Source organism: Macrobrachium nipponense, chromosome 40, assembly GCF_015104395.2.
Source record: "Macrobrachium nipponense isolate FS-2020 chromosome 40, ASM1510439v2, whole genome shotgun sequence".
Lineage (NCBI taxonomy): Eukaryota > Metazoa > Arthropoda > Malacostraca > Decapoda > Palaemonidae > Macrobrachium > Macrobrachium nipponense.
In genome coordinates, this window is record NC_061101.1 from 13,469,598 (window position 1) to 13,495,126 (window position 25,529).

The 25,529-nt window shown below is 40.2% G+C and overlaps 2 protein-coding genes across 2 annotated transcripts in view; both read left to right on the forward strand.

Moving 5' to 3' along the window:
* The window catches only part of LOC135211844 (uncharacterized), a 172,395-nt gene that overhangs the window by 143,351 nt on the left and 3,515 nt on the right, over nucleotides 1–25,529 (forward strand). The window lies entirely within an intron of this gene.
* On the forward strand, nucleotides 1,734–13,198 carry LOC135211931 (uncharacterized). The gene is made up of 4 exons (XM_064245170.1): nucleotides 1,734–2,301; nucleotides 3,826–4,008; nucleotides 4,957–5,100; nucleotides 13,060–13,198. The coding sequence occupies exons 1-4, from the start codon at nucleotides 1,792–1,794 to the stop codon at nucleotides 13,156–13,158; spliced, it is 936 nt and encodes a 311-aa protein (XP_064101240.1). The 5' UTR covers nucleotides 1,734–1,791; the 3' UTR covers nucleotides 13,159–13,198.

The window sequence follows — 25,529 nt, forward strand, 5'->3', positions numbered from 1 at the left end:
GTCAAACTGGTCTTTCACTGCATATCTGTCTTAGTAAATGTCAAGCTATTTATATTTCATGGTAATTTTAGAGATGTACCCATTATAAAATTTAATGTGGATGCGCATAGTTATTAGATATCCCCAGGGATTGCTGTGAATGTAGAATCACAGAAAATTACATGATTCTCTATACTGTGAGATACAAGGATTCATTTAGTACTCTGAGCAAGCAATTCTGTTGTAATAATTAAGGCCAAGCAACTACATTGAGGAAGCCACAGCATGGCAAAATTAACACAGTATTCATGGACACAGACAGCCTCCAGAGGAAGATGGAAGGAAAGGATGGGTGATACTCTGGCTCTCAGCCCCTTGGGATATCTGATCTATTAGAGATTCTTAAAATAAAGCAGCGGTTTGTATTTGTACTGAGTCTTCTTCATTCTTGTATGTATTTTGTAAAATGTACACTAGTTTTCCTCTAAATGTTTCTATTCATAGATTTCCTTGGCAGATGCTATAGATATTTGTGTTTTCAGGAGGAGGTATCCAGAAATTGCTCTACAGATATGCACCACCAGTGGTAATACAGGATGTGCTCCCATGTGTCATGCAGCTTCTGGGCACGCTGTATTCGCTTTGTGCGTCACCTGAAATCATATCAAGTCTGTTGCGCATTTTATTACACCCCAGGTAAACAGCTTTGTTATGTTTTCTTTTTTGGAATCTGTGTTCTTAGATGTTTCATTTTGTGGTAGAAAGAGTAAGTAATGTAGTTTTTGAAAGTCCACATAACAGTGTATATTGAGTTTTGCTGCCACTCAAAAAATACTTACAGGGTTGTTTTTTTTCATATATATTCTACTGTATACATGACCCTTTGGAGTTGAACTTTTGTTCCTACAACTGTCATTTCAAATACTGTCAACTGCAAACAGTATATAATTCAAGAAGAAGTAAAGTGTTACAGAGACCAGTAACTATCATTAGAACTGCATATCAGTAGCATTTAGGTCTTGTAATTTACTGATCTATTTGGTCCAACTTTGGGATTGATTGTATTGCCTGCCTTTGTGAAACCAAAGATTATGTCCTCTTTAAACAAGATAATCTTAAAAAAATTAATTAATGATTGCACCCCTTGGTAACCTGATGGGAAATATGTAAATCGTCACTCTAATGTGAATTAATCTTAACTCGGTTATTGAATTGTTCTTTGTAGTTTGAAGTGTTACAAGATGACCTAACTGTAATGAGAGGCACTCGGGTATTCTGCAATCTCAGGGCTGATTGGAGAGGCTCATTTGAAGCTGTGCTTGATAGCAGTGTAAAGAGCTAAATATTGCTGCCATCATCTGTTTTGAATAAATCTCACATATGCAGAACAGTAAGTTGTAAGAGCAAAAAATCCTAACTTCGGTGAAGTAATTAATTGACTCTTCAAGAACATTTTTTTTTCAGGTTGACTGAAGTTCAGCTGTCAGAACTAACATACATTGGAGATGTGGAATATGATTCATTGGACTTATTTGAAGCAGCACTTATAAAACAGCTGCCTAATATGTCCCAGCTTACGCACCTTGATCTCTCAACTCATCGTTACAAAACTACTTTTCCCTCCTGCTCTGATGAAATACTTCAGGTTTTGGGATTACATTGCCCAAATCTCAGAGTCCTAAATCTTAATTTCAATAATCGAGTGACCGCATTGGCACTGAAAATATTTATATCCGTCCAAGGATCACCCGGCTGTGAAAGTTAGAACGATTGTTTGTGCAAGACTGCAGTATTCAGCCAAAGGATGTGGCGATGGTTCTGTGTTCTTTCAGCGATTTAGAACTGGTTGGGTATAAGGAGTTGGGGACATCCATTCGGATGTTGAAATCTCGGTCTCTCTTCCGAAAACGAAGTGGGTGCTTGAAATTGACGCATCTTGACAATACCTTGTCCGGAGTCCAGAGAGATGATGGTGAAATAGTCAAGTTATTGGTGGACTTGTGTCCTCTCATGGAGAATCTTAAAGTGCGAGTGTGTGACGAAAACCTGAATGAAGTACATAAATTGAAAAATCTAAAGCACCTTGAAGTTCGTTATTACACGGGAGTGCACCATCCTGTGGGTAGGTGTTCAGAACTGTATCTAAGAACTTGTGGGAATCAGTTAACTTCATTTACCATTTACTGCAGCACATTACTCTCACATCATATTCTGGTGATAGCAGAAAGTTGTGTTAATTTGAAGAAACTTTTCGTCCATGCAAACATGGCAGAAATAGATGAACCATTAGACATTAATATGAATAAGCTGGAGATGCTAGAAGTAAGCAGTGTGATAGTGTTTTCTTTTGGATACTGTGTATTTTGATATACGTATCACTTCCAAATTGACTTCTTAAGAAAAATGAATATTACTTTGAGGACTTGACTCTGTAATCATACGTAAGTTTTATTAGGCTGGAAGTGTCTCATGATTATGACACCAATGCGTTAATCCAAGTTTGAGATGAGATGAGTCCCATTTGTTGGTCCAGCTGTAAACAGATAACTGTTAATGCTCGCTAGTATCAAAAGAATGGCAGAGGTCACCTTGTTCTGTAAGTCAGGTTTAAGGAAGCAATGTTTGCTCTTCAAACCTTGTGCTGTGTTTGACTCGTAAATCTTATTTCCTTTACTCTTGCACGCTGCTCATCCAGTTCCCCTGGGTTTGGTAAAAACACCACCTTTTGGGTGTCTTACCCTTGTTAGATATGAAAAGTGTCTTATCATACCTTAGATTGTTTCATAACAAATATATGCCAGGCAGATAATAGTATGCCACTGGTGAATGAATAGAGTTCAGTTCTTGGAGAACCTTATTTTAAACATAGGTCGAGTTTTGAAAACTTAAGATCGAGTTTTTGTTTTGTGGAATTAATTATATTTGCTGTTTAGGAGTTTGTGATAAAAGTTTTGCTGTATTGTTGTCTTACAGATAACAGAAATCTGAATTAATCTCCTTATGACAGATATTGAAATTCTCACTTACGAGAAATGCAAACCTTTTTTCTGATTAAATGATTTCATCTCAAAATCTACTACTGTAAGCAAGAACTTGACATAAACTTGAAAGTAGTGTACCTAGAGACAAACTTTTTTACAAGTTTTGAAAAATAAAAATAGAGGATGACAGAACTGCATGATTGAGCTTTGGTCATTATTTGTTATTATGTGATGGGTTATATGTAAATTCAAGATATCTGTTTGTCATTCTGCTAATAATGAAGGACTTTTTAGAAGTTCAAGTTGCTCAAGCATTAATGTAGCATAAGGATATAGTAGGTGAATTGAATAGAACTGATTGCTCACAATCAACAAATCCCATGAAATACTGTAGTATATTTGGTAATTTTTGTTATGGTGTTCTCTTTTTTTTTTCTTTTGTTTTGTTCATAGTCTGTGTCTTTAATTATGTTATCTAGTGAAGAGTATTTTGCTTCATTATAACTTCATAATTATATGCTATATGTATGCCTTATGTATGTTCTGAATGTAATAAGATTCAACAGTCTTTTCTTTGTCAGACAGTAGATGGGCTGTTCATGCATGTCAGTCATATAATGAGTGCTCGTCTTCAAACCCCATAAATCTCGCAGCCTTAAATTATTTCACAGAAGTGATGATATTGTTTAAATCACTTACAACAAAATCCAGATGGTGTATCTATGGAGACACTGCTTTCTTTTCTCTAGCAGGGACAAAGACTGGTGAGTCTGGAAACATCCAGGACAAGAATAAGGCTTCCAGGTATATAGGATGAAGGGTTCATTGAAAAAAAACTTCTTTTTTACTAAAAAGTTTCTTACAGTTGTTGAATTTGAGGCTTGGAGATGATGAACTGGTCATGAACCCGGCAGCCTGTGCTTTTGTTGAGTTCCTTGTAAGGAAGTCGTGGAAGCTTCAGGAACTCTATTTGATGGTTCGTTCTCCAGAGTTCCACCACAGCTTTATCAGCTCTTTAGTACAAATGAATCCCTTCTCTCATCTGAAGGTAAATCATTCTCTTTTTCTCTGTCACTGATTCTCTTTGCCTTTCTTTTTTCTCTCTCTCTATCTGTTTATCTTGTTTTTCTTCACTTATAGGTAGAAAGACCACATTTTAAGGTAGTTAAGATAATGAAGAACACACATGAAAGTAAAATTATAAGCTTTGTTTTGCAAAGTTACAACTTCATCAAAGCAGGATTAATCAATTTCAATCATGCTGGTTCTGTTGACTAGGTTAATTATTAACAGAGAGCATCTGTGTTGAAACAGATTCATTCTGACTTAGTACCAACTTTTAGTTTTTGTGATAAAAATGGGTTTATGGAATTTCAACCTAATCAAGTCATTATTTGTTATTTTCCTTTCTGGTACTATTAAGGTTTTAATATCAGAGTGCAGATTCCATTGTTATTTTCATTTTCATAAGGTAAATTATTTCCTCATTCATGACTACTACGTACTTTTGTTGTATGCTACCATACCTTTTCTTATTTTCAGGTGCTATAGATCAGTGTTGTCCAAACATTTTCGCCTATTGTACCCTTTTTTTTACCTTCTCCTACTGTTATGTACCCCTCCTCGCTCACCGTGGCTGACCAAACTCAGTTTTATTTAGGATAATCATGAAAATAGTATATTAATTATGAAAAGACTGCATCATAGGAGTGTTGGTCAATAAATTCAAATTTATTACACAAATAAAAATGATTTAATAACAAAATGCTTGAAAATTACTGGCAACTTAATGTGAGATGGGAGGTTGATGTTCACTGATGGGATGTTTCTGTTGTGTGTGTGTTGTGTTCCTTGTTTGTTCACGTACCCTCATGATCTATGTTGCCCCCAGGGGTACGCGGACCCCATTTTGGACAACACTGCTATAGATGACTTAACATGTATAAATTAAGTGTAGCTATAATTGTTACTCTAACTCTTCACCATTTTCTAACAGAACTTGATCATAGATGTCCCCAGACGTACCTTAGCTGCTCCAATGCTGGAGCTGAGCAAAGAGACAGCTCTCCTCTTGATGGATACTTGTGATAAACTGAAGATCCTCGGCAATTTGAGATGTTGGGATGTCACACCGGAGCAGGTAATGTAACTTGTTTGATTGCTGTTAGTGATTAATTTACAAAATTTTGCAATTTTAGAAATGGATATAGTACAGTGGACTCCCACCTATTCATGGTTCTGGATTCGCAACTTCACCCATTCACAGGGTTTATTGCGGAAAATATATCCACATTATTATGGAAAATTCGCTTATTCACAGAATTTTTCATTGAGAAATATTCACTAATTACTTTATTTTCCTATTTTCGTGACTAAATACATTTTTCATGATAAAACTATTAAAATTCTCAGGTATAAGTATTTCAGAGTTTTGTTTTGCTGTTTGAACTATCAAAATAGGCAGTTATAAGCATTTTTAGAGGGGGTTCAAGTATTCACAGTTGTTCCGATACGTAATACAAACCATCGGTCCTTTAACAATAGGAAGTAGCTAGCGGCAGCTGGAACGGTCGTAAGCTTCGAACAAGGGGAGAACGGTAGTTAACTGCTTGTCCGACAGTCGCGCGCCGCGCGACTGGGAGGTAAACAAATCACTTTTGCTTTCGGCCGCGGGTGTGAAGGACGTGTTCGTCATCGCTCTCTGCCCGCTTCATCGTCGTATGCTTTGTTTATATTGTGTTTTTCTATTAATGGTTTGTTTGACTTGAAAATGAAACTGTAAGTACACTGTTTTCATTTTCATTACTTAATTATGAACCAACATGGAGTTATCGCCGTAGATGCGGCGATTTCCTCTCTTTTCATGAATTGAACCCTTGAATTATGCCTCGGTGCCGAGGGCGAACGCGCTCGCGCCGAGTCATGTATTTTGGGCGAAAGTGTGTAATTGAAAAATGTAAGTACTCTTTTCATTATATGTTTGCCCTGTGCGTTCGTTACCGAGAGTGTGTTTGCGCTCGGCACGAGCCTTTTAATTTTGTATAATAGAATGCAATGAAAGTGGATTCGCAATTGCAATATTCTTTTCATTTTCATTTATTTATTGCATGAAATTTAATTTGGATCAATTTTCGTTCTTACCCGGGAATTGATCCTTACGTTTTTTTATGTGAAATGAAATCGCAAGTGCAGTATTCTGTTTCATTTTTCATATATATTTTATGATAGCATTCATATTATTGGATCAAGTTTCCGTTCTTACCCGGAATTGATCTTTTCCCCTTTAAGTTCTATGAAGTGAATCGCAAGGGCAGTATTCTGTTTCATTTTCATATTACTTTTCACTGCTGTGCGGGGGTAGGGGAAGCGAAGGGGTCTGCCAGGAAGTCGTCGGAAAGCTCTCCCGCGACTCCCTTGGTATCCGATTCTTCGTCTTCCTTCCTGCCCCCCGCCTCAGCTTCTTCGTTGTATTTTGTATTTGGTGGGGTCTTCCTTGGCGTTTTGGGGTGGGGTCCATGTCTTCCCCCTTCCCCCCGTGCGTGAGGGAACCCCTCTTACTAATCTATCTATGTTACCGCAGGTGCTACATCCGTGGGAGACGACCTTGGACAGGTATGGACCACCGCGGAGGCAGGGTCGTGCCTAGCATCCACGGGCTGCTGCAGTGTCTAGCGAGGTCTGGGGCGGTCTCCACTACTACCACGGCCGCTTATGCTGCTCCCCCTCCTGGTCTACACTCCCGATGCTGTGTCGATGACGCTGTCTGCCGCTACTAGGGCCGCAGCCGTACCGAGGTGGGGTTGCCGCCGCCGCCTGTTTTCTTCGTGTTGCCTGCCCCAGACTTTCCGCTGTTTCCAGCAGCTCGCCCCTGGACCGGCGGGCCAGGACCCAGGTTCTGCTGGCTGCCGATGATTCTACGAAGCGATCGCTGGGCCTGCCGTACCTGCCGCTGATGTGATTCCCGCTGTTGGCTTGGCTGTCACCCTTCTGGGTCTACCGCTGCCGCTGTTCCTGCCGCTCCTGAGCTGGTTGCTGTTCCTGTCGCTCCTGATTCCTGTGCCTGTCCATGCTGGTCCTGCCCACGGTGTGTCTTCCCCAGTCCCAGGTCCTTCCGGACAGGTGCAGTCGGGCCCTGTTGCTTCGGCAACTGCCCCGGCTCCCTCCTGGATGGAGGACCTGACGACTGTCCTGCGAGAGCTGACGAGGAAGAGGAGAAGAGGAAGCTGTCATCTTCGTCTTCATCGTCTGCTGCTGCCTCTTCCCCTTCGATTTCTAAGGCCCATAAGCCGAAGAAGAAGAAGGCTGCCCTTTCCCCCCTAAGAAGTATCCTTCGGGAACTTCTAAGGGCCCGTCCCACCTCGGTGGGACGGGGGGCCGGTTCTGCTGGTCCTCCTGCTCCTTCGAGGGAGCGGGGGCCGTCTCCCCTTCCGTAAGGAAGAGATAGACGGGGACCAGAGGAGTATCGGTTAGCTCTGGTACTTCCTCGCCTGGTGCTAGCGGCGATGCCGCTACGCCAGGTTCCGGCTCGGTCTCTCTCGTTAGCGAGAGATCCCGAGTGTACGTTCTCCCTCGGGAGACCGCGTGCAGCCAAGTTTCGGCGCCAGAGTTCGCTCGGCGCCAAGACGCGGCACGGAGCAGAAGGCGGGTGAGAGACGCTCAGGTGACTCGTTGCCAGGCCAGCGGCCGCTCTTGCAGCGACCAGCTGGTAACCCGGGTTTTCCCCCCTAAGAAGGCTCCTTCGGGACCTTCTAAGGGCCCGTCTCGCTCCGGCGATTCGGGGAGCGCTTCTGCTGGTCCTCCTGCTCCCTCGGGAACAGGGCCCGTCTTTTCTTCTACCAAGGGAAGAAGAAGACGGGACCAGAGGAGTACCAGCTTCGGCTGGCACTTCCTCGCCTGGTTTTAAGCGGTTCTGCCGCTAAACCAGGATCCGCCTCGGCTTCTCGTTAGCGAGAAGTACCGAGTGGACGGTCTCCCGCCCGGGAGACCGTCCAGCCAAGTCTTGACACTCGAGCTCGCTCGCCGCCAAGACCGAAGCGCGGAGCAGAAGACTGGCGAGTGTCGTGCAGACGACTCTCGCTAGGCACCGTGGACGCTCTCGCAGCGACCAGCTGGCTGCTCGGGTTGACGTGACGGTCGCTGACCAGCCACGGGTTGAGGCGAGGAAGGGGTACCCCGCGGTCGTCGGTACCAGCCACGGCTGGTACCAGCGGCTCGACGCGCCGAGAGGACGCTCGCCGGTCTCACCGCGACAACGAGCCTAGCAGGTCACCTGACGCCGCTCCCATCGGGACCGGGCGGAGACGGTAACCAGCAACAGCTCGCCTGACGCTAGACATCAGCGTCGACGTTCTCAGTCGAGCCGCTCGCCACAGTGAGCGGCACGGCCAGGCCTGCAGATCGATCCCCACCGCGGGTTGGTGATCGGCTGCAGCCCCCCACGTTACGCTGGTCCTGCCAGCGAGCGGGGGGGGAGCGTCAGGTCTGTCTCTCCACTACCTTCAACTTCCTCGGGCTACACCGGGAAGAGCGAGGTAGCTAGGAGTGATCGTGAGAGGTGCGCCGCTCACGATCCCGTCACGAGCGCCAAGCACGTGCCAGGTTGGTCTTAGGACCACCAGGACGTACGCGCAAGTGATTGGAGGCAACAACCGTCAGGGATCTGTTGCTGGCCCTTCTTCTGAAGGAGGAGGGTCCTAGGAGCTGCTCTTGTTGGAGGGACTGGAACGGTCCTACTCCTCAAGAGCTGTAACTTCCGAGATTCAGAGTAACTTTACCCAGGTTATTGCACTGATTCGTCAGCACAACGACCGGGGGGAAGGATCGCCGCTCCCACAGCAGAGCCCATGTCTCTGCTCGAGTCGTTTTGGGGCCGAGAGGGAACCCAAACCGACGGTGGGTTTGCTGCGATCGGAGCTTGCCGATTCTGTCTTGAACCAGAGTCTCTCGTCTCCGGACAAGAAGGCTCTCTCAGTTCTGGCCGGTCGATCAAGCTACTTCCACCTCCTCTACTGCGACAGCGGCGTTTCTACGTGTCTTCGGACACCGTATTTAAATACTCCTTCGGTCCTCCTGAGAGGTTTCGACCTCGACGAGGACTGGAATGAGTCGGAGGACGGTATCGGCTCTCTCCTGTCAGGTGTCGATCAGCCCCACCCAGACGACGTTCACAGTGGCGGCAGGAACCCTTACCTACAGTGAGAGTTCGTAACCCTCCTCGGGAAAACGTTTTCTCCTGACGATACGTTTTCCCAGACTCTGAGAGGCCATCGCCGCAAGGCGATGGCTGCTCCTACTCTTCTCCAACTGCTAGTTCCACTGGGAAGGCGAGCGAGTATCCAATTCCTCCCCCATTCCCTCTCTCCTTACGGCTACGAGGGAAAGGGGAAGGATCCTACAGAGATTTCTCTGTAGGATCCCACGTTGGGACTGCGCTACCAGGGGGGACCTTCGGGTCCTACCGGACGTAAGCCCCGGTCGTTGAGGAGGGATCCTGCCCCATTTCTTCTCGATTTCTACGGGAATCGAGAGGACCACCAGCCGATATCGTTTGACGAATTCGGTGGGGGTTTCGCAGACTGCTTAGAATTCTACGGAATTTCTAGCGCATTGAGAGTGTTAGAGTTTCTTACAATCCCCAAACACTTAGGCGAGACCACGGTCAAGTGAGCGAGACGAGAATCCCCGATATGTTACACGATAATCGGGAACCTCGCCTATACTCGAATTCCTGGAATTTCTAGCATTAGGAAGAAGACTGCTGCTGAAAGAAGACTATCTCACAGTAGGCGACCAACCTGGAATAGAGAAGAACGGACGGGAAATAAATCCAGTTTGGCTGGAACTATCGTCTTAGTATTCTGTTCACCATTGAAGCTTTCCTTCGAGGAAGACTTCTCCTTCACTCTCTTTAATAGAGAACGAAGGTGGTCAATCTCCATCCTTATTTTGTTTTCTTGAAGGAAAGAATTTAGGATGGAGATCGTTGTTCAGAATCCTACAAATATACTACGTATATTAACCTCGCGACACTGATTCTGCTAAGCAGTTGAATGGTCCGAGGGTAGGCGCATATCCTGGTTATTCTACGGATTGCGACTTAGACGAAAAGTATTCTAATTGAACTGCAACCCGGGTTGCCTGCAACCTCCCAGGAGTTTCCAGTTTCAATTTTATATACTTATGGTGTTGTCCACAACAACACCATTTAAGCTTTTATATTTACCGAAATTCGTTTCGCTTAAATATAATTGCTCGAGCATATCATTTATGCTCGGTGGTTCTAGCCGAACGCATTCCTTCGTGGAAAGGATTACTTGGCAACTCAGGATGACGAGTTCAGCGACAGCTACTGCGTATTGAATTGCCGAGGCATTTTTCAGTATCAGCTGCCGCTTTGATAGAAGGTTGTTTGTCTTTGTTTTCTCACCTGCTTGGATTGAATAACAACCGTATCTCTGCCCAACAATCACGGACTTAAGTCTCTGATTAACGGGGATTCTCTCATACATGAATGACCATCTACTGCTGTGAAACGCTAGTATTCATCGTCTTCGGTATTGCGAGAATTTTAAACAGAGATATCTATTCGACTCTCATCTTTCTGTTTACCGCACGGTAACAGAATTCTGTAATAGTCTCTTGCTGCATCGTATCCCGATAATGCGAATGATTTTTGCGGAATCTGAGTTTGTCCTCAAAATATCTTGTATTCGGAGGTGTACAATTGTTCATTGTTCACCCCGGATTAGCAGATGTATTGAAAGACATCGCCTACTCCCACACCTGCCAGCACTGCCAGCTTCTACTTCCAAACGTTCAGCCCATGAGAAGCAAGTTCTTCAAGCGGCACTCCCCTGTGTTTCATTACTGAAGAACGCCCCGCTTTCATTGCACAACGGACAGCAATGAAATGGCGGTTAGCGTTTTCAGTCATTTGTAAGCACAGGTTTAGAATCTTGAGATTCCTTCTCTCGATTCAGCTGGAAGACGTAGGTTGCATTCATTGCCTACCTTCGTCTTCAACGTCATTTGTTTGTTTGTCCTTAAGCTGAGATCCAACGTCTATGAGATTTTCTTGCCATCAGGGACCTCGGTCTTTTGAAGGCAATTGACTTTCGCCTTTTGAGCTTATGCATTAAGAGAATCATCGCCGTGGCGTCCGGCATCGGTGACTAACAAATATTTTATTTTGTTTGGTCTCTCAGCATAACTCTTTAAAGGGCGAAGGTCACGTGACTTACCGGATGCTTGGACAACTTGCCTCTACTGATTCCGAACCAGTCAGTCGGCAGCTGTTCAGAGCGCCCGAGTCAGTTACGAAACTATGCTGTGGACTTAGTTCGGTTGTTCCAGGGAGAGGCAACTCATTACTTCGTCTTAATAGCTTGTCAGTATGAGTACTGTACATAACCAAAGTCGAGAAGAGGGATAGTCATACGACTATTCCCTTCTTTTCGTCTTAGGTAACTGCATGACTTCTCTTGAGAAGTCAAGCACAAGGGATGGGGATTTGTGACGCTCGATTTCGTACCGATCTTCGTAGCGAAGACTCAGAACCCTTCGGTAACTGACGATTGGTTCGAGTCCCTTCACAATACCCTCCCTAATGGACTTCACCGCCTTCGATGCGAAGGAGATGCTGCCTTGTCCGCAGAACTCTCCGTGGCGCAGGTACTGAAGGCAGGGGTCTGGTCAACCAGCCACATGCCCCTTCCTTCTACCTTCGGGATATTGCCCACAGGTCCTTGGATCCTTTTCCTTGGGACCCGTGGTGGCTGCTCAACACGTTGTGTAGCGAACCCAGACCCTCGCAGGCTGAACAGCATCGAGTCCTGGTGTGACCATAAGAATGGATGAGTGATGAGAGTGTGACTGGCTCCTCTTCCCATTCTTTTTCTTCCCCCCTCTACCTGTGGTTAGAGGGACAACGGTCGTCACCCTGCTGGATAAGGACAAGATGCAGGTGAGCTACTCAACAGAGCCCCATCCTATCCCTTTCACTAGGGATAGGAGCGTATATCCACCACTTCCTCCAACAGGGGGAGGAAGTGGATGCCAGCTTGAGACAACCCATACTTTTATGTTGCCCTCTTGCAAACAGGAACAAGTTCTTGCTTGCTGGTACGAAGAGATACGCTTGCCTCTCTCTTAGTACTCGGCCCAGAGGTCTGACCATTGATCCTGCGGTGCACACCCCGATCAATCGGACAGAGGCTTGGATCCCTCCCTCGCTCTTACGACCAGGGAGGCATTCCAGGGATGGACGAACACCAGTCTGTTCATCAAAAGACTCAGATTCTCCCACCAAGAAGTGAGTCTTCCTATTGTTAAAGGACCGATGGTTTGTATTACGTATCGGAACAAATGACAATTTGTCGAAAATTGCATTTTTCCTAACTATACAAACCTGAGGTCCTTTACATATAGTCCCATCCTCATGCCACCCTCACTCTGTGATTTTGCATGGGCCAAAAGCAAAAGTGATTTGTTTACCTCCCAGTCGCGCGGCGCGCGACTGTCGGACAAGCAGTTAACTACCGTTCTCCCCTTGTTCGAAGCTTACGACCGTGTTCCAGCTGCCGCTAGCTACTTCCTATTGTTAAAGGACCTCAGGTGTGTATAGTTAGGAAAAATGCAATTTTCGACAAATTGTCATATTTTAGCTACTTGTGGGGGTGGGGTTGTAGTCTCTATCCCCCGCAAAACCTGGGGCCAACAGTACTGTACATATAGTAATAGTGTTGATAATATGTATGACTCGTGTGATTGCTAATCATGATTCAGTTCCAAAATTTTGATATCTTAGAAATGGATATAGAGTAGCCGTCTTGGATTTCATTTAGGGTATATACAATGCTATTGTACTGTAAAATGAGATCTAAGAGTCGGGACAATGGCAGGTGTTACAGGAGAATATGAGATAACTGTTTTGAAATGCTGATGTACATCAAAAGACAGTGCTGAGGCAGTCTGTATACAGGAAACTATACAGTAGGAATGACTGTATACAAACTGGTGCTACTTGGGGAAGTAGAGGGGAAAATTAATGGTTTATATGAACAGATGAATTTTTATTTTCTAAAAATCATATTCTTTCCAGGTATCAGAACTACGAAGCACATCCAAGGTGCGAAACTACAACCTAACTATCATCTACGCTCAGTCTAATAAACTTAACACTAAATATTGTGAAAGGTAGCAAAGTAGTTGTAAGTATAAAGGACAGTATATGTTAGTAGATGTTTGAAATGCACTAAAAACTGTTACTCAGAGAAAATCAAAGATACTTTTAATAATTGTATAGGCTGTGATTAAAATCACATTGTGTACATATTTTTCATGACTTATACCATGGACAGCTTATATTTCATAAACTTTTAAAGGAAACTTCTACATAAATTGACCAATGTTTTCAATGGGTGTTATTTTAATCAATATAAGTATATTTTTGTATACAGTAATGTAAAACTTATGTTTTGTATATAAAATGTTATGTATGCTTTTAAAATTTGTATGTAAGGAAGATATTATAGTCCTGTCTTTCTGTTTTGAACTAATGTTGTACATAGGGTGTGTTATAAATACAGTACATGGATGCAATGCTAGTTACTTTGTGTAACATAACTTATTGAATGAGGTAAATAAGTACTCTTAAGTTATCTGTACTTCTGTTTCGAAACAGTACATCAATGAGATATGTGGTGATGAGTTTCTGGAAACAGTCCACAAAGGTGTTAGTCCGTATTATGTTTTTGCTGTTTTGACACTTTATTTGACAAACCATCACTAGGGAGCTCATTGACCTTTAAGATTAAGTGAAGGCTCTTTACAAACCCCTTTAGGAATGCTTTATGAATTACTGCTAAAATTGGGATTCCCTTTTGGTATCTGAAATCTTTTAAGACATGTTAGAAAGATTTTATCGACATGCTGGAAAGGTCATGCATGCTAGCAGTTTATCATCAGTAGGGGTGCTGCTATTGCCTGACTTCTAAGCAAAGACCAGTGCTCAGTACTCTTCGTCTTTCCTTTCTTGTCCTTTGCAATCTATGCAAGGGTCCTCTATCTCTTTCTGATGAGGGCTCGTTTGCCTCGCCTACGGAGGTACTAGCAACTTTAGGGATGACAACTCTAAACAGGTCATAAGAACATGGTGTTCGTTTTGGCCAAGGCATTCTCTTTGATCATGTAGGCATATAAAAACACTGCATATTGAGAATCTTGAGCTCTTTCAAATTGCAACTCATGGGGTGTGATGAAACCATGAACAGATTTTTTCTGACATGTAAAAGACTGAAGTGTTTAAAACATGTATAAAGGCATATATAAATTTTAGTACTGGTATTGTATGAAAAACTTATGTTTTGTTGTAAAATATTTCTACGTTAACCATGCTCAGACTCGCCGATTCAGGCTGTGACTTTTACTCATCAAAACCTATAACCAGGATATGTTTTTAAAGCATTTGGAGTTTGTTAGGTTACAGGAACTTCTACAGTTTTATCAAGGGACTTGTGCTAAATCAGCAGCAGCTTGTTCACCACATAGCCATTGTATAAATAGGAAATTTGTGATAATTAGCTTCAGTATTCAAAAATATTTGGTCAGAAAGCGCAATGGTGAGTTGAATATTAGTTTTGTTTTTTATAAATTACTATCTCAGATATCTTGAATAGTAAATTCCTTAGCATCATTAGAAAATTACCGAGTAACTTTGCCTGTAGTGCATTCATAAAGTTCAAATTTGATTAAATTTTGTACTTTGTAAATATAATTCTTTTGCAAATGAAACCTTCCTTGAATGTATAATATTGTAAACTTGTTTTGCTTGAATGTTGAGTATATTGAAAACAAATCTATCTAGAATGTAAATTATGTATGTGAAAACTAACTTTTTTAATGTACAGTAGTGAAAACTTGAATTTAAGAGTATTGAAAACACCCTTCTTGAATGCTGCTGTTTGAATGTATAATATATAGAACAAATCATTCTTGAAAGTAGAATGTTGAAAAAGGTGTCATATTTTATTGTAGAAACTATGTACGTATATTTATTTCATTTTATCAAACTAATTCAGATTATAATGTGTATAAGTTTTTAAATAATTTTTGTACAACATATGTCTTACATATCATAGTTTTTCATTGTACGATAGGTACTGCATTACATTGTCATGTAAATATCTGGAGGTATCTTTCACACCGAACTGCATCAAAGGATATCAAAAGCCATTTTATTTTTATTTTATATTTCATTATCAGTTACAGTATATCGATTGAGACTTTATAATAAAGTGATATGGTTGCCTACATCTGTGATACTAATAATGTAATTAATCACACATATTTCCATTGCTGGAAAAACATTAATACAATGTATTTATTTTTTTTCCCATTTGACTACAGTATAACATCCAAAGGTTAAGAAAAATACATCATATTATCCCTGTCATCATCAATGTTTCAGTCCTAAGGTTTTGAATACAATACTGTATGTTGTATTTTAGAAGCTTTTATTCTTCATTTTCAAAGCTTTATGTTCGGCTTACAAAATCTAGAGCCCTCAAGTCAAAGTGGGTAATATCAATCACGGTTAAAAATTTCCAATTTGGAATTCACACTTTTGAGAAAAAGTCTTGGATTCAAATTGTTTCAAATTTCCAGTCCTCTGTTGTTATCATCATTCTGATTAAGAAGCTCAAAATTCTTGATAGCCGCAGGGAAAAGTGGAATCGATTGATTGGTTACAGTAAAAGCTGCAGACTTAACGATCTTTTCCATTTGAGTTTGGTTGAATTTGATCATAAAGTACATGTTTTAATATTTCACTGATGAGAACATTTTCCATATCAGATCTTTTATATGGTGTTTCAAGGCCTGTCAGGTTTTTCACCAGAAGAAACACATAATTTTTGTTGAAAGCTGTACTAAAAAAAAAAGAAGAAAATATGAAGGTGAAAGTCTTAACTAACAATCTTTGGATGTGGTTTGATTTATAATCTTGAACAAGACTTCAGAGTCTGTATAATTTGGAAGTTTCACATAGGGCTTTTTTTTTTTTTTTACAAGTATCTGTCCAGGTGTTCGAGGGAAAAATTCAGAATCCAGAATTTCATTTAAAACAAAGCTTGGCACATACAAGTATCACAGAAAGTATTAGATGTATTTCCATGTACAGTAAATGCAAAAAAAAAAAAAAAAAAAAAAAAAAAAAAAAAAAAAAAAACAAAAAAAACATGGAATGTTTTAAGAGAGGAAAAAGTAAACTGAAAAAAAATGTACAACAGCTACATATAAAATGTGACAATGAGTACCTATATCATTAAAAATGAAAGATATCCTAGAAGTAAATCTTCTACTTGTCAGTTCAAGTTCTCAGTTCTGTCGAATATGAGAAAATAGACTAAAATGTATTTAAGTACTATGAAAAAATTATTATGCTTGGTAACTAACAAGGAACGCTACCAATAATGGGAATATCATTCAACCGTCTTATGCAGTTTATATTGCTGAATTGTATTTTCAAAGTAAAAATATACACATTGTCATTTTGAATTTATGATGTATGTTTTAAATAACTCGATGGTGAAACCTTCTAAGTATTACGGTTAAAAGTAATTAGCTTACAAAAATTATGTAAGCTGGAAATTTTAGACTTTCAGATTTTAATACACTAAAGTAATTTATAAATGTTAAATTTACTCCTGAAACCATAGGTAGAAATAAGTAATAAAAATTCTGTAGAAAGCTTTTTAAAAAAAATTGATAAAGTTATACCACACTGCTTTCTACTAAATTGTGATTCAAGTTCTTTGATGGTTTTTTCCACAAGCTTTCTTCTTATATTTGGTGCCTTTTATTTTATTTGAAGTTGCCTATGCTATTTTAATATCTTTTGAATAATCATGTTTTTATCCCAAGTAATAAAAAAGATGATAAACCTTAATGCAACATTGCCAAGTAAAATACGAGTTATTTAGACAAGAATATTCAATATCTTTGAAATGCCAGAGTTAAATTTTTCTTAACTGTGGTCAGAATGAAAGCCATTCATTGTTAGATACATCTTGTCATGCAGGTAAAACTCTTGTGGCTTTGAAAAAAAAGTATTACAATATATTGATACCTTTTGCAATGGACACTAAATAATCATTGTTGTGAGTGACCAGTTTATTAAAGAAAAAATATTACTTTAATTTGATCTTCTGTTATGGACTTTAGTATTTATGTATATTGTGCAATACTGAATTTATATTGCATTTATGCAAATGATATTCCCCAGGCTTGGTAACATTCTGTATGACATACATTATTATAGCTTTACATATATGATTATCATGACTGATTCTGTATGTTTATCCTGACTGATTCAGTCTGTTCTGACTGACCGACTGACTGCCTGAAAGGCTGCACAGTGTAATTGCGGACAGATTATCTAAACAATGTTTCTTACTGCTGCATGTAGCGTTATTAGCCCTTTTTAACGCTGTTTCCTGGAATTTAAGATAAATGTCTTGATACTATATACTCTGTTTAGATATAAAAATTAGCCTTGACATTAAATGGAGAAGAAAAAAACATGGAAAATGTAAATGAAAATTTCATAGCAAGAAGATTCAATTATTGTATTTGTATATGATGTTATAAAGAAGAATCCATGATTTGAAGGACGAAGTTTCAAGTTAAAACTTGAAGTGTTATATAATCTGCAGCGTACATTGAGACTCTAGTGTATACATGGCCTAAAACCCTTCAGGTATTAGTCCTCATATCTTCATGAATGTTCCATTTATCATGAAACAGTACAGAAATCATTCTTAACGTAGCCTTTTCACAGTCACAGAACATTATTGTAATGAAAAGTCATTTCTGAATCTATACCTTATAAAACTATTCTGTGGCTCAAAAGTATGTCACAAGGCAAAACCAACATCATAGTTCCAAAAAAAAATATCACAGTTCAAAATTTTTTTTTTTACACCCTATTTTTTTCATCTTTGCGTTTTGTAGTTACTCAGGCAACTGTCAATCAAAGGCCACACAGGTTGTCTTCTTTACCACTACACAAATCCTACACAAAGAAATGCCCTCCGTTGCAGTAATGCCCTGATGCAATGCATACTAAATAACTAGTGACAGCAAAGATAGTGTAGTCCTTGTGTATGATGAAATTCTTGCAAAGGCATAGGTGTATGTAAAAGCTGTGTGTAGATATGAATATTATGGAAAACTTCTATGGGCTCTGTAAGTTTAAATTTGTAAAGAAAAATATAACACACTGTACTGGACAGGAAATAAGTGACTGATTGTTAGAGAGGAAAAGATTTTTCTTGGTTGTAACCATGTACAGTTCTTTTAGTTAAGATTTCATAGGAGACATTACTGTAATATAGTGTGTTTTTTTGGAGATGATTTGTAAATACTTTAAGATAAAGGCTTCAATGTCAAGCTCTTTTATTTACTCTCTGCTAACAAAAGGATACGCTATAGAATTCATATATACAATGTCCTATCTTTACATAGTTCATAAAAAGCTGCAAACTTTGATCAAATATTTCACCATTGTAATTGAAAAAATAATTGTATTAGACTTTTAATTTTTCTAAGGTCACAAGGTATCCTTGGGAATAAGTTACGTTTATGCAAAACCTACGCTATCTTTTAGCTGTTCATTTAAAAAAAAAAGTATAATCTACTACAAGGCTGAGCATCACAAATATAATCACAGATAAGAAGGTACTAAACAGCCCAGGATATATACCATTTAGCCACTACGGGAGAATTCTACTATTGTAATTCTCTTTTGATTTGAAAAGGAGGACCTAGTATTTCATGTAAAATCAGAAGTATTTCTTGGGATGTTATTAAACTATTCAAGTAGCTAAACAAACTGTTTATAGGCCATGCTGTATCAAAAACCAATTACAGTAGTAGAATTCCCTTTGTTAACAGGGACTTTAATGAGCACAGTACATTAATTTTTTTTAATGGTATCTTAAAATGAATGTTTTAATCAAGCCAGGATCATGTACAAATAATGATTGTCTCAAAATTTTCTCTATATAAAGCTAATTCTACATTTCAGATGTTTACATACCCAAAAAAATCTGTTAATTGTGAAGATTTAAAACAGTCTGTAGAACAGCCATTTTTGTTTTTGTGTGATTCTGGCTTTCAACAAGAATGATTCCTCAGACAACAAGACCTAATTTAACAAAGATTGACTGCATGTCTGAAGCATGTAACACTGAAACACGTCCTTAAGAAACATTACAAGAATCTAATAAAAGTAGCCCATAAAAAGGCCAAAATATAGAGAGAAAATACTATATTTCAGACTGTCGTCTCCCTCTTCAGAGGGAGACAGCAGTCTCTGAAATATAGTGTGCAAAAATATAGAGAGAAAATCTACTATTTTAGAGACTGGTCTCCTCTTCAGGTAGATGAATCTACCTGAAGGAGACAGCAGTCTCTGAAATATGGTATTTTCTCTCTATATTTTGGCTTTTTATGGGCTCCTTTTATTAGATGGAATTCTGTTGTAACAGAACATTTTTACCAGTCATTACAAGAATCTTGTGCTTCAATGTTCAGAGAGAAATCATTTTCTTGATAGCTGATGGATATCAGTGAATTTTTTATTACGATTGCAGTAATTATAGTATTAATCAAATTGGACCAATTCTCTCTATATTTACAGTGCATTTAGATGTAGTGCTGTCTCATATAAAATACTGTTTTTAATAAATAGTGACAGACAATGGTACACGAGCAATACTTTGTAGTCTTCATAGACATGGAACAGGACCAAGCAGCGACAGATATCTATTCTACATGATGAGGTTTGTGCGTAATCAGTAACTGCGTTTGTTTAAAAGTTCAAAATTCCACATTATGGTGATAAGTATAACAAGGATGCTAGGTACTTTTGTTTGTATGAGTTTTTAGGTATATTGACGTTCAGTTTTTGTTTCTTGGAACCACTAAAAGCAATGTACAATTTTGACCAAACATTATTGATAAACCTTGAATGAAAGTGGCCCTATTCAAGTACTAGTGAAGAGGATACATCAGGAACAACTTCCAGTCGTGTTGGTAGAATCAGTTCTGTTGCAAACAGTTGAAAACACCTTGAAACTGGTTGTGTGACCCTACAAATTGAGAAACTTTATTAGTGCATCGTATATAAGGTTTGGGTCTGCAGTGCTTGTCGGCCGTTGTGGCGGACACCATTGACGTCACCTGTTCTGTGGTCCCTTCGCCATACTCTCCTATGATGAATCCATCTGACGTCTTTTCCTCGAGCCTAAACCGACTTATGTTGTGTTCAACAGCTACGTATCCAACTGAGCTGTTAGCACCTTCTGCTACTGTTGCATCTACTAAAGTTAATCCTGTGTTGTTTGACGATTTGGTCGTATTTGTTGACGTGTTCGTAGGGCTTCCATGGGGAGCTAGACCATAAGGATGTAACCCTGTCGGGTGGAGGCCGTATGGATGAAGGCCTTCTGGAGCATAGCCAAATGGAGAGAGGCCACCAGGGGCCTCTCCAAAGGGTGCTAAGCCTTGCGGTGCAAGTCCATGAGGCATGGGTACTTTTGGTCTTTTTCGTGTGGTGGTATTTGTGCTAAGCGTCTGATTTGAAGAGAGAGTGACATTGCTGGTTTTTGCTGTCGTAGAAACAACAAGAGGTTTTTCTGATGTGTTGGAGTTTACTGGAACTGGTTTTGCAGCATTTACACTAGAAACCTTTGCTTCTGTGTGAGCAACTGTCCTTAATACTGATGTACTAATACTGTGTCTCTGGGTTTGTGTTGGCTTAGAGCTGCTCTCAGTCTTTGGAGTGGTTGGTTCATTTTGACTTGCTGTGTTTGTAGCCTTGACTATTTCTGGATTAGTCTTGGAATCTGGTTCAGCAAGCTCTACCACTGTGGCTTGTATTTGTGATGCTTCTGCCCTTGCATTTATTGCTCTGCTACTTCCACGTCTCGAGGAAATGTTGGTGGAATTATTTTTCTCATCCTTCAGTTGCTCTAATGGTACAGGGGACTCTGGTTTCTCTGTTGTTGTACGTAAGTGTCTAGATGATGGTTGCTCTGTGGACTGTGGAGTATCCTCTGCTTGCTTATCACTTGTTTTTGGTCCTGAAGACAAATCTACCACTAAGGAATCACTAAGAAGGAAACTCGTGGTACGGTATTCTGGATCTATGGACTGTACCGTTTTTGTTGGACTTGGAGTGCCTTTTTGTAGGTTTCTGCCCAGTGTCTGTGAACTCTGGGGTTTTCTTGATGGCATTCGACGAGCTTCTGGCTGTGGTGACTCCACACGAACTTCAACTACAATGGAGGACGACGTTGCACTTCCCAAGCTCTTTTGAAGTGTGTCTTCATTAACATTTAAATCTATAAGCTTTTCATCTTCACTTGCCACTTCATCTTTTGGCAATGGTGTTGTAGTATAACGAAAATTTCGATTATTAGAGTTCTTTTGGCTGCTTGGCCTTTGTTGTCTCATGTTAGGTTTTGGCATCAGTGGCTCTGATGTTGTACTGGTGCCTGGAATTGTTGGTGATGACACTGCATCTTCTACTGTTGATTGTTGGCTTGTTGTGGTCTGTGGCAGAGGTGTTGTCAGTGCCAAGTTTCTCAATGCTGCCACTAATTTTCTTGTGTCAGAGCGGACGTTGTTGCCACTGCTGGTTGTCTCAGTTGTTGTCTGTGCATTTCTAGGTTTTGTATCATCAGATTCCCATTTTGGCTCAGCAGGTGTAACAGTGTCATCCAACTCAAGAGTTATCTCTTGAGTAGAGGGTTGATCAGCTGCTGCAGTAGAAGTAGTTGTTGTAGATTCTGGGGCAACTTCAGTTTGATACCTGAAAGGAGGTCTGCTCACAGGAGGGTTAGCAGCTGGTCGAACCGTTGTCGACTTTGCAGATCTACTTCTCGTTGGTACGGTAGTGGTAGGGGTGTCTGTAGTTCTGGTGGTTCTTGCAATGGCAGGCTTTGAAGTTGTACTTGTAGTAGTTTCTATAGCCTTGGTTGTAGTTTGCGTTGCTTTCTGGGGTTCAGCTGTAGTTGACTGAACTACTGTAAATGGAGTTGTAATGTCTTTGAAACTGCTCAAGTGACTTTCAACATTTTGAAGTGTACTTGACGATGAAGAAGGCAGAGTCCCTGCCTCTTTGATTGCACTGGAATTCTTCGGGTCTTCGTGCAATGACAAATCATCCATGTAATAATAGTAGTAGTCATAATCTAAAACTGACTCTGTACCATTTTTGTCATGTGACAGTGACACTGATGAGGTGTTATTTGTAGTGCTTTTGTCTTTAGTAGTTGCTGTGGATGGCTGTGACTTTGTTCTTTGTATTGCTGAAGTATCACTGGGAGTGGTTTTAGTCCCATATTTTATTATGCTTTTAAGATCATTAGAAGAGGATACGAGAGGAAGGGTATTTAAGGCTCGTGATTTCTGTCTTGCAGTCGGTAACACACGAGACCTCACTGATGAAGAAGAGGAGGAGGAGGAAGCTGAACTGATAGTAGATGAAGCACTTGTTTCTAAGGCTGCTGAGGCCCTTAACGTTGGCTCACTCGGCAAAGATGATGTGCTGGGTGGACTCTCTGCTTCATTTTCAGTGAGTGGAAGCCGTGTGCGTGGGTCAAGTATCTTCAAGAATTCTGTTCCGTAGATGACCCCACCACGATCTCGTACTGGCACTGCATGTAGCTGAGAGATTGCGATGACAATCACCTGTTCAAAGAAATGAATAGCATTAACACAGTGCTGTTTCATGTATGAAAGTGATGCGCCTAGTAATAATACAAATGAATAGTGTGAGGTATTCTTTTAATTCAGTAAAGTATTAAAAATACTTTAAATTATTTTTGAAATGTTAGCATTGAAAAATAAATATTTACTCCCAATTTTCTAATATTGTTGCTCTTAATTCTACAGATCCCTTACTACTTTTTAATAATTATTGACTAATTTCATACTTCTAAGTTTAAACATTGCTCATATCGTAGACTTCAGGTTTTGTGCGTTATACATTGTTCACACTTTAGTTGTTTGTTAGTTAACGTGGTTCAGATTACTCTAGGGCATAGTAACATAGAAAAGTTGTCTATTAATTAGTAATGGATTGGCAGGGTATTAATTGGTAATGGATTGGCAGGAGTTTAAGATACAAACCATTGCCTTTATGACTTATTTCTCAGCACAAGTTGGAGTGGCTTTTGAGCTTTAAAATGAGGTCATTAAATGGTGGCTGTGGGAGCCTTACATCTCCATTCATTTTTTCCCCAGCCACTGTGAAGAGTAGATGTGCTGTGCACACACTCTTCCCTGATTTGTTTGTTGAATGGTTAGGATGAGTATATATTTTTTTTTGGATTGTTTTTGCTTGTTTGCACTTTATTTTTAAATAACGAGTAAAAACACAAAATGTTTGACACTATGGGGGGGGGGGGGGGGGTGCATGGTTGCCTTCTTGAGCACTGGATATCCCCTGTAATGGTAGACCCTTACAGATACTATATTTTTTTGGCGGGGTAGGGGAGGGAAGGTGTATTCATGCTTCTCTCTTCAGTGAGTCTGTTGGCTGGTTTCCTTTGTAGTTTGGGACATTAGATAAGAGGAGGAAGAGCTTCTGGGAATAATTCATTCTTAACCTCTTCATTACCGAAAGTTTGTTTGGAGGTAGGTGGGTACCACCATCAAGTCTACTACACCGCACCGGGTGCATAAACGTGGGTACGCATAGTACCACCAAAACTCCTCTTTTCAGATAGGGACTTCCAATCATTCTGTAATTTCGGTTGAAGAGTTTGGAGCAAAATAAAACAGTATGACACGATGCCAGACGTATGATGACCCAAAAAAATATTATTACTTCTTATAGTAGTGTGTAGGTGACAGATGAACTGCGTCTCAACAAAAAATCACAAAACCAGACAAGCGTAAACATGTAATAACTTCTACCCAAGTATAACCAGTTGTATCATCATTTACTGTATTTATTTATTCATTCACTTATTACATTTTACAAATAAAAGATATGAACACCAGATAAATGAACGTAAAAATAAAGCCTTATAGTAACTTTATATATAAAAACCAAACCAGAGAAAAAGCAAAAAAGCGATTTTTTCTGAGGACAAGAAACTTGAAAAATTAGTTTTGATACCCCTAAAGTTGTTTTCTGTGATGAAACTAATCTTAGAAAACGTAGAAAATGACATCGACCAATTTTTGAAAGATATACTATAAAATTTGCGATTTCCATATTTATTGGCGGGGCTTTCGCTTTAGTTTTTCTCTTTTTTTTTGTTATTACGTGCTTATTTACTGTTCTATTTTGATAATACTTTATGTGCTGTTCCAGGTGCGATATACCAACATTCTGTAAGACCGAATTTCTATTCAAGACTGTAGTTTTCTCACTCGACGCACAGTGTCCTTGCACAAGGGACACTGAGTTTGTACGATTTTTTTCCATAAAATCATTTATTTTCCCTGTAGGATGATAAAACTAACAGAGAATAAGCATTATTATAGTGCTAATAATACCTGATTAAATTTCATTAGCCTGTCTTGATTAGTGTATTTTTGGCAAATATTTTACGATCGGACCCCTCCAAACTGAGTCACTACCGAGAGATTCAGTTCGGCAGCAAACACAATGTTTACATTCTGCTCACCCACCCGGTAAAGAAGGGGTTAAATCCTTCTGAGTCTTCCTTTCAGTCCCACTGTTTGCTACTAGTATTACCTCTCCTTGGAGGGGTCTGGAACTGAGCAGAATTCTGCCTACAACCTCTCTACAGAGGATGAGGTGGCTGTTGGTGATTGCAGTTCTCCAGCAGCTGTCTTACTTTCAAACTGATCTATTCTTGATGTACCAGGCACCAAGAAGGTGTTATCTCCAGAGTCCTGCAAAAGATTTGACTTCCTCTCAGCATTCCAGGTTGCCTGTCTTTTGCAATATTCATGGACAGCCTTGGAGAAGAGATGAAGTGGATGTTTCCAGCACCTTCCTGTCTCTTGTGTCTGCAGTTACTTCGGCTTCGTTGGGTATCATGAGGAAGGGAATCCTCCTGTTGCAGTAATTCTCCCAGTGGTTGATCCTCCAGTTGCTTTGTTTTGTCCTTTGGTTCTTGGCTGAGACCTCACCTTTGGTGTTTGTTGTAGTATGTATCAATATTTTCTTAAGTTGTCATTTGTACTTTCAAACTTCTGTCCTTATTCCAGTACTTGTTGTCATACCAGAAGTTTGTTCCATAACTTCCTTTCATTCGCGTATTAGACTGTACATAGACATTGCATATACTATATTAATTAAACTTGTAATATACAAGTTGCAGTGTCCTGCACTTGCATTAGGACTAGTTAGAAGTGTCATTTAATTTTGCAACAGTGCTACAAGGTTGTTTTGTTTATTGCCAGTCAACTTGTTTGAGCAGAGAGAAGCTTTAGTAGCAGAAGTTACTGTCACAACAGTGTTGAAGGCTGGCAAGACTCGAGAGAGGAAGGGGCGAAGCATTCCTTTTCCTTGTCATCTTTATC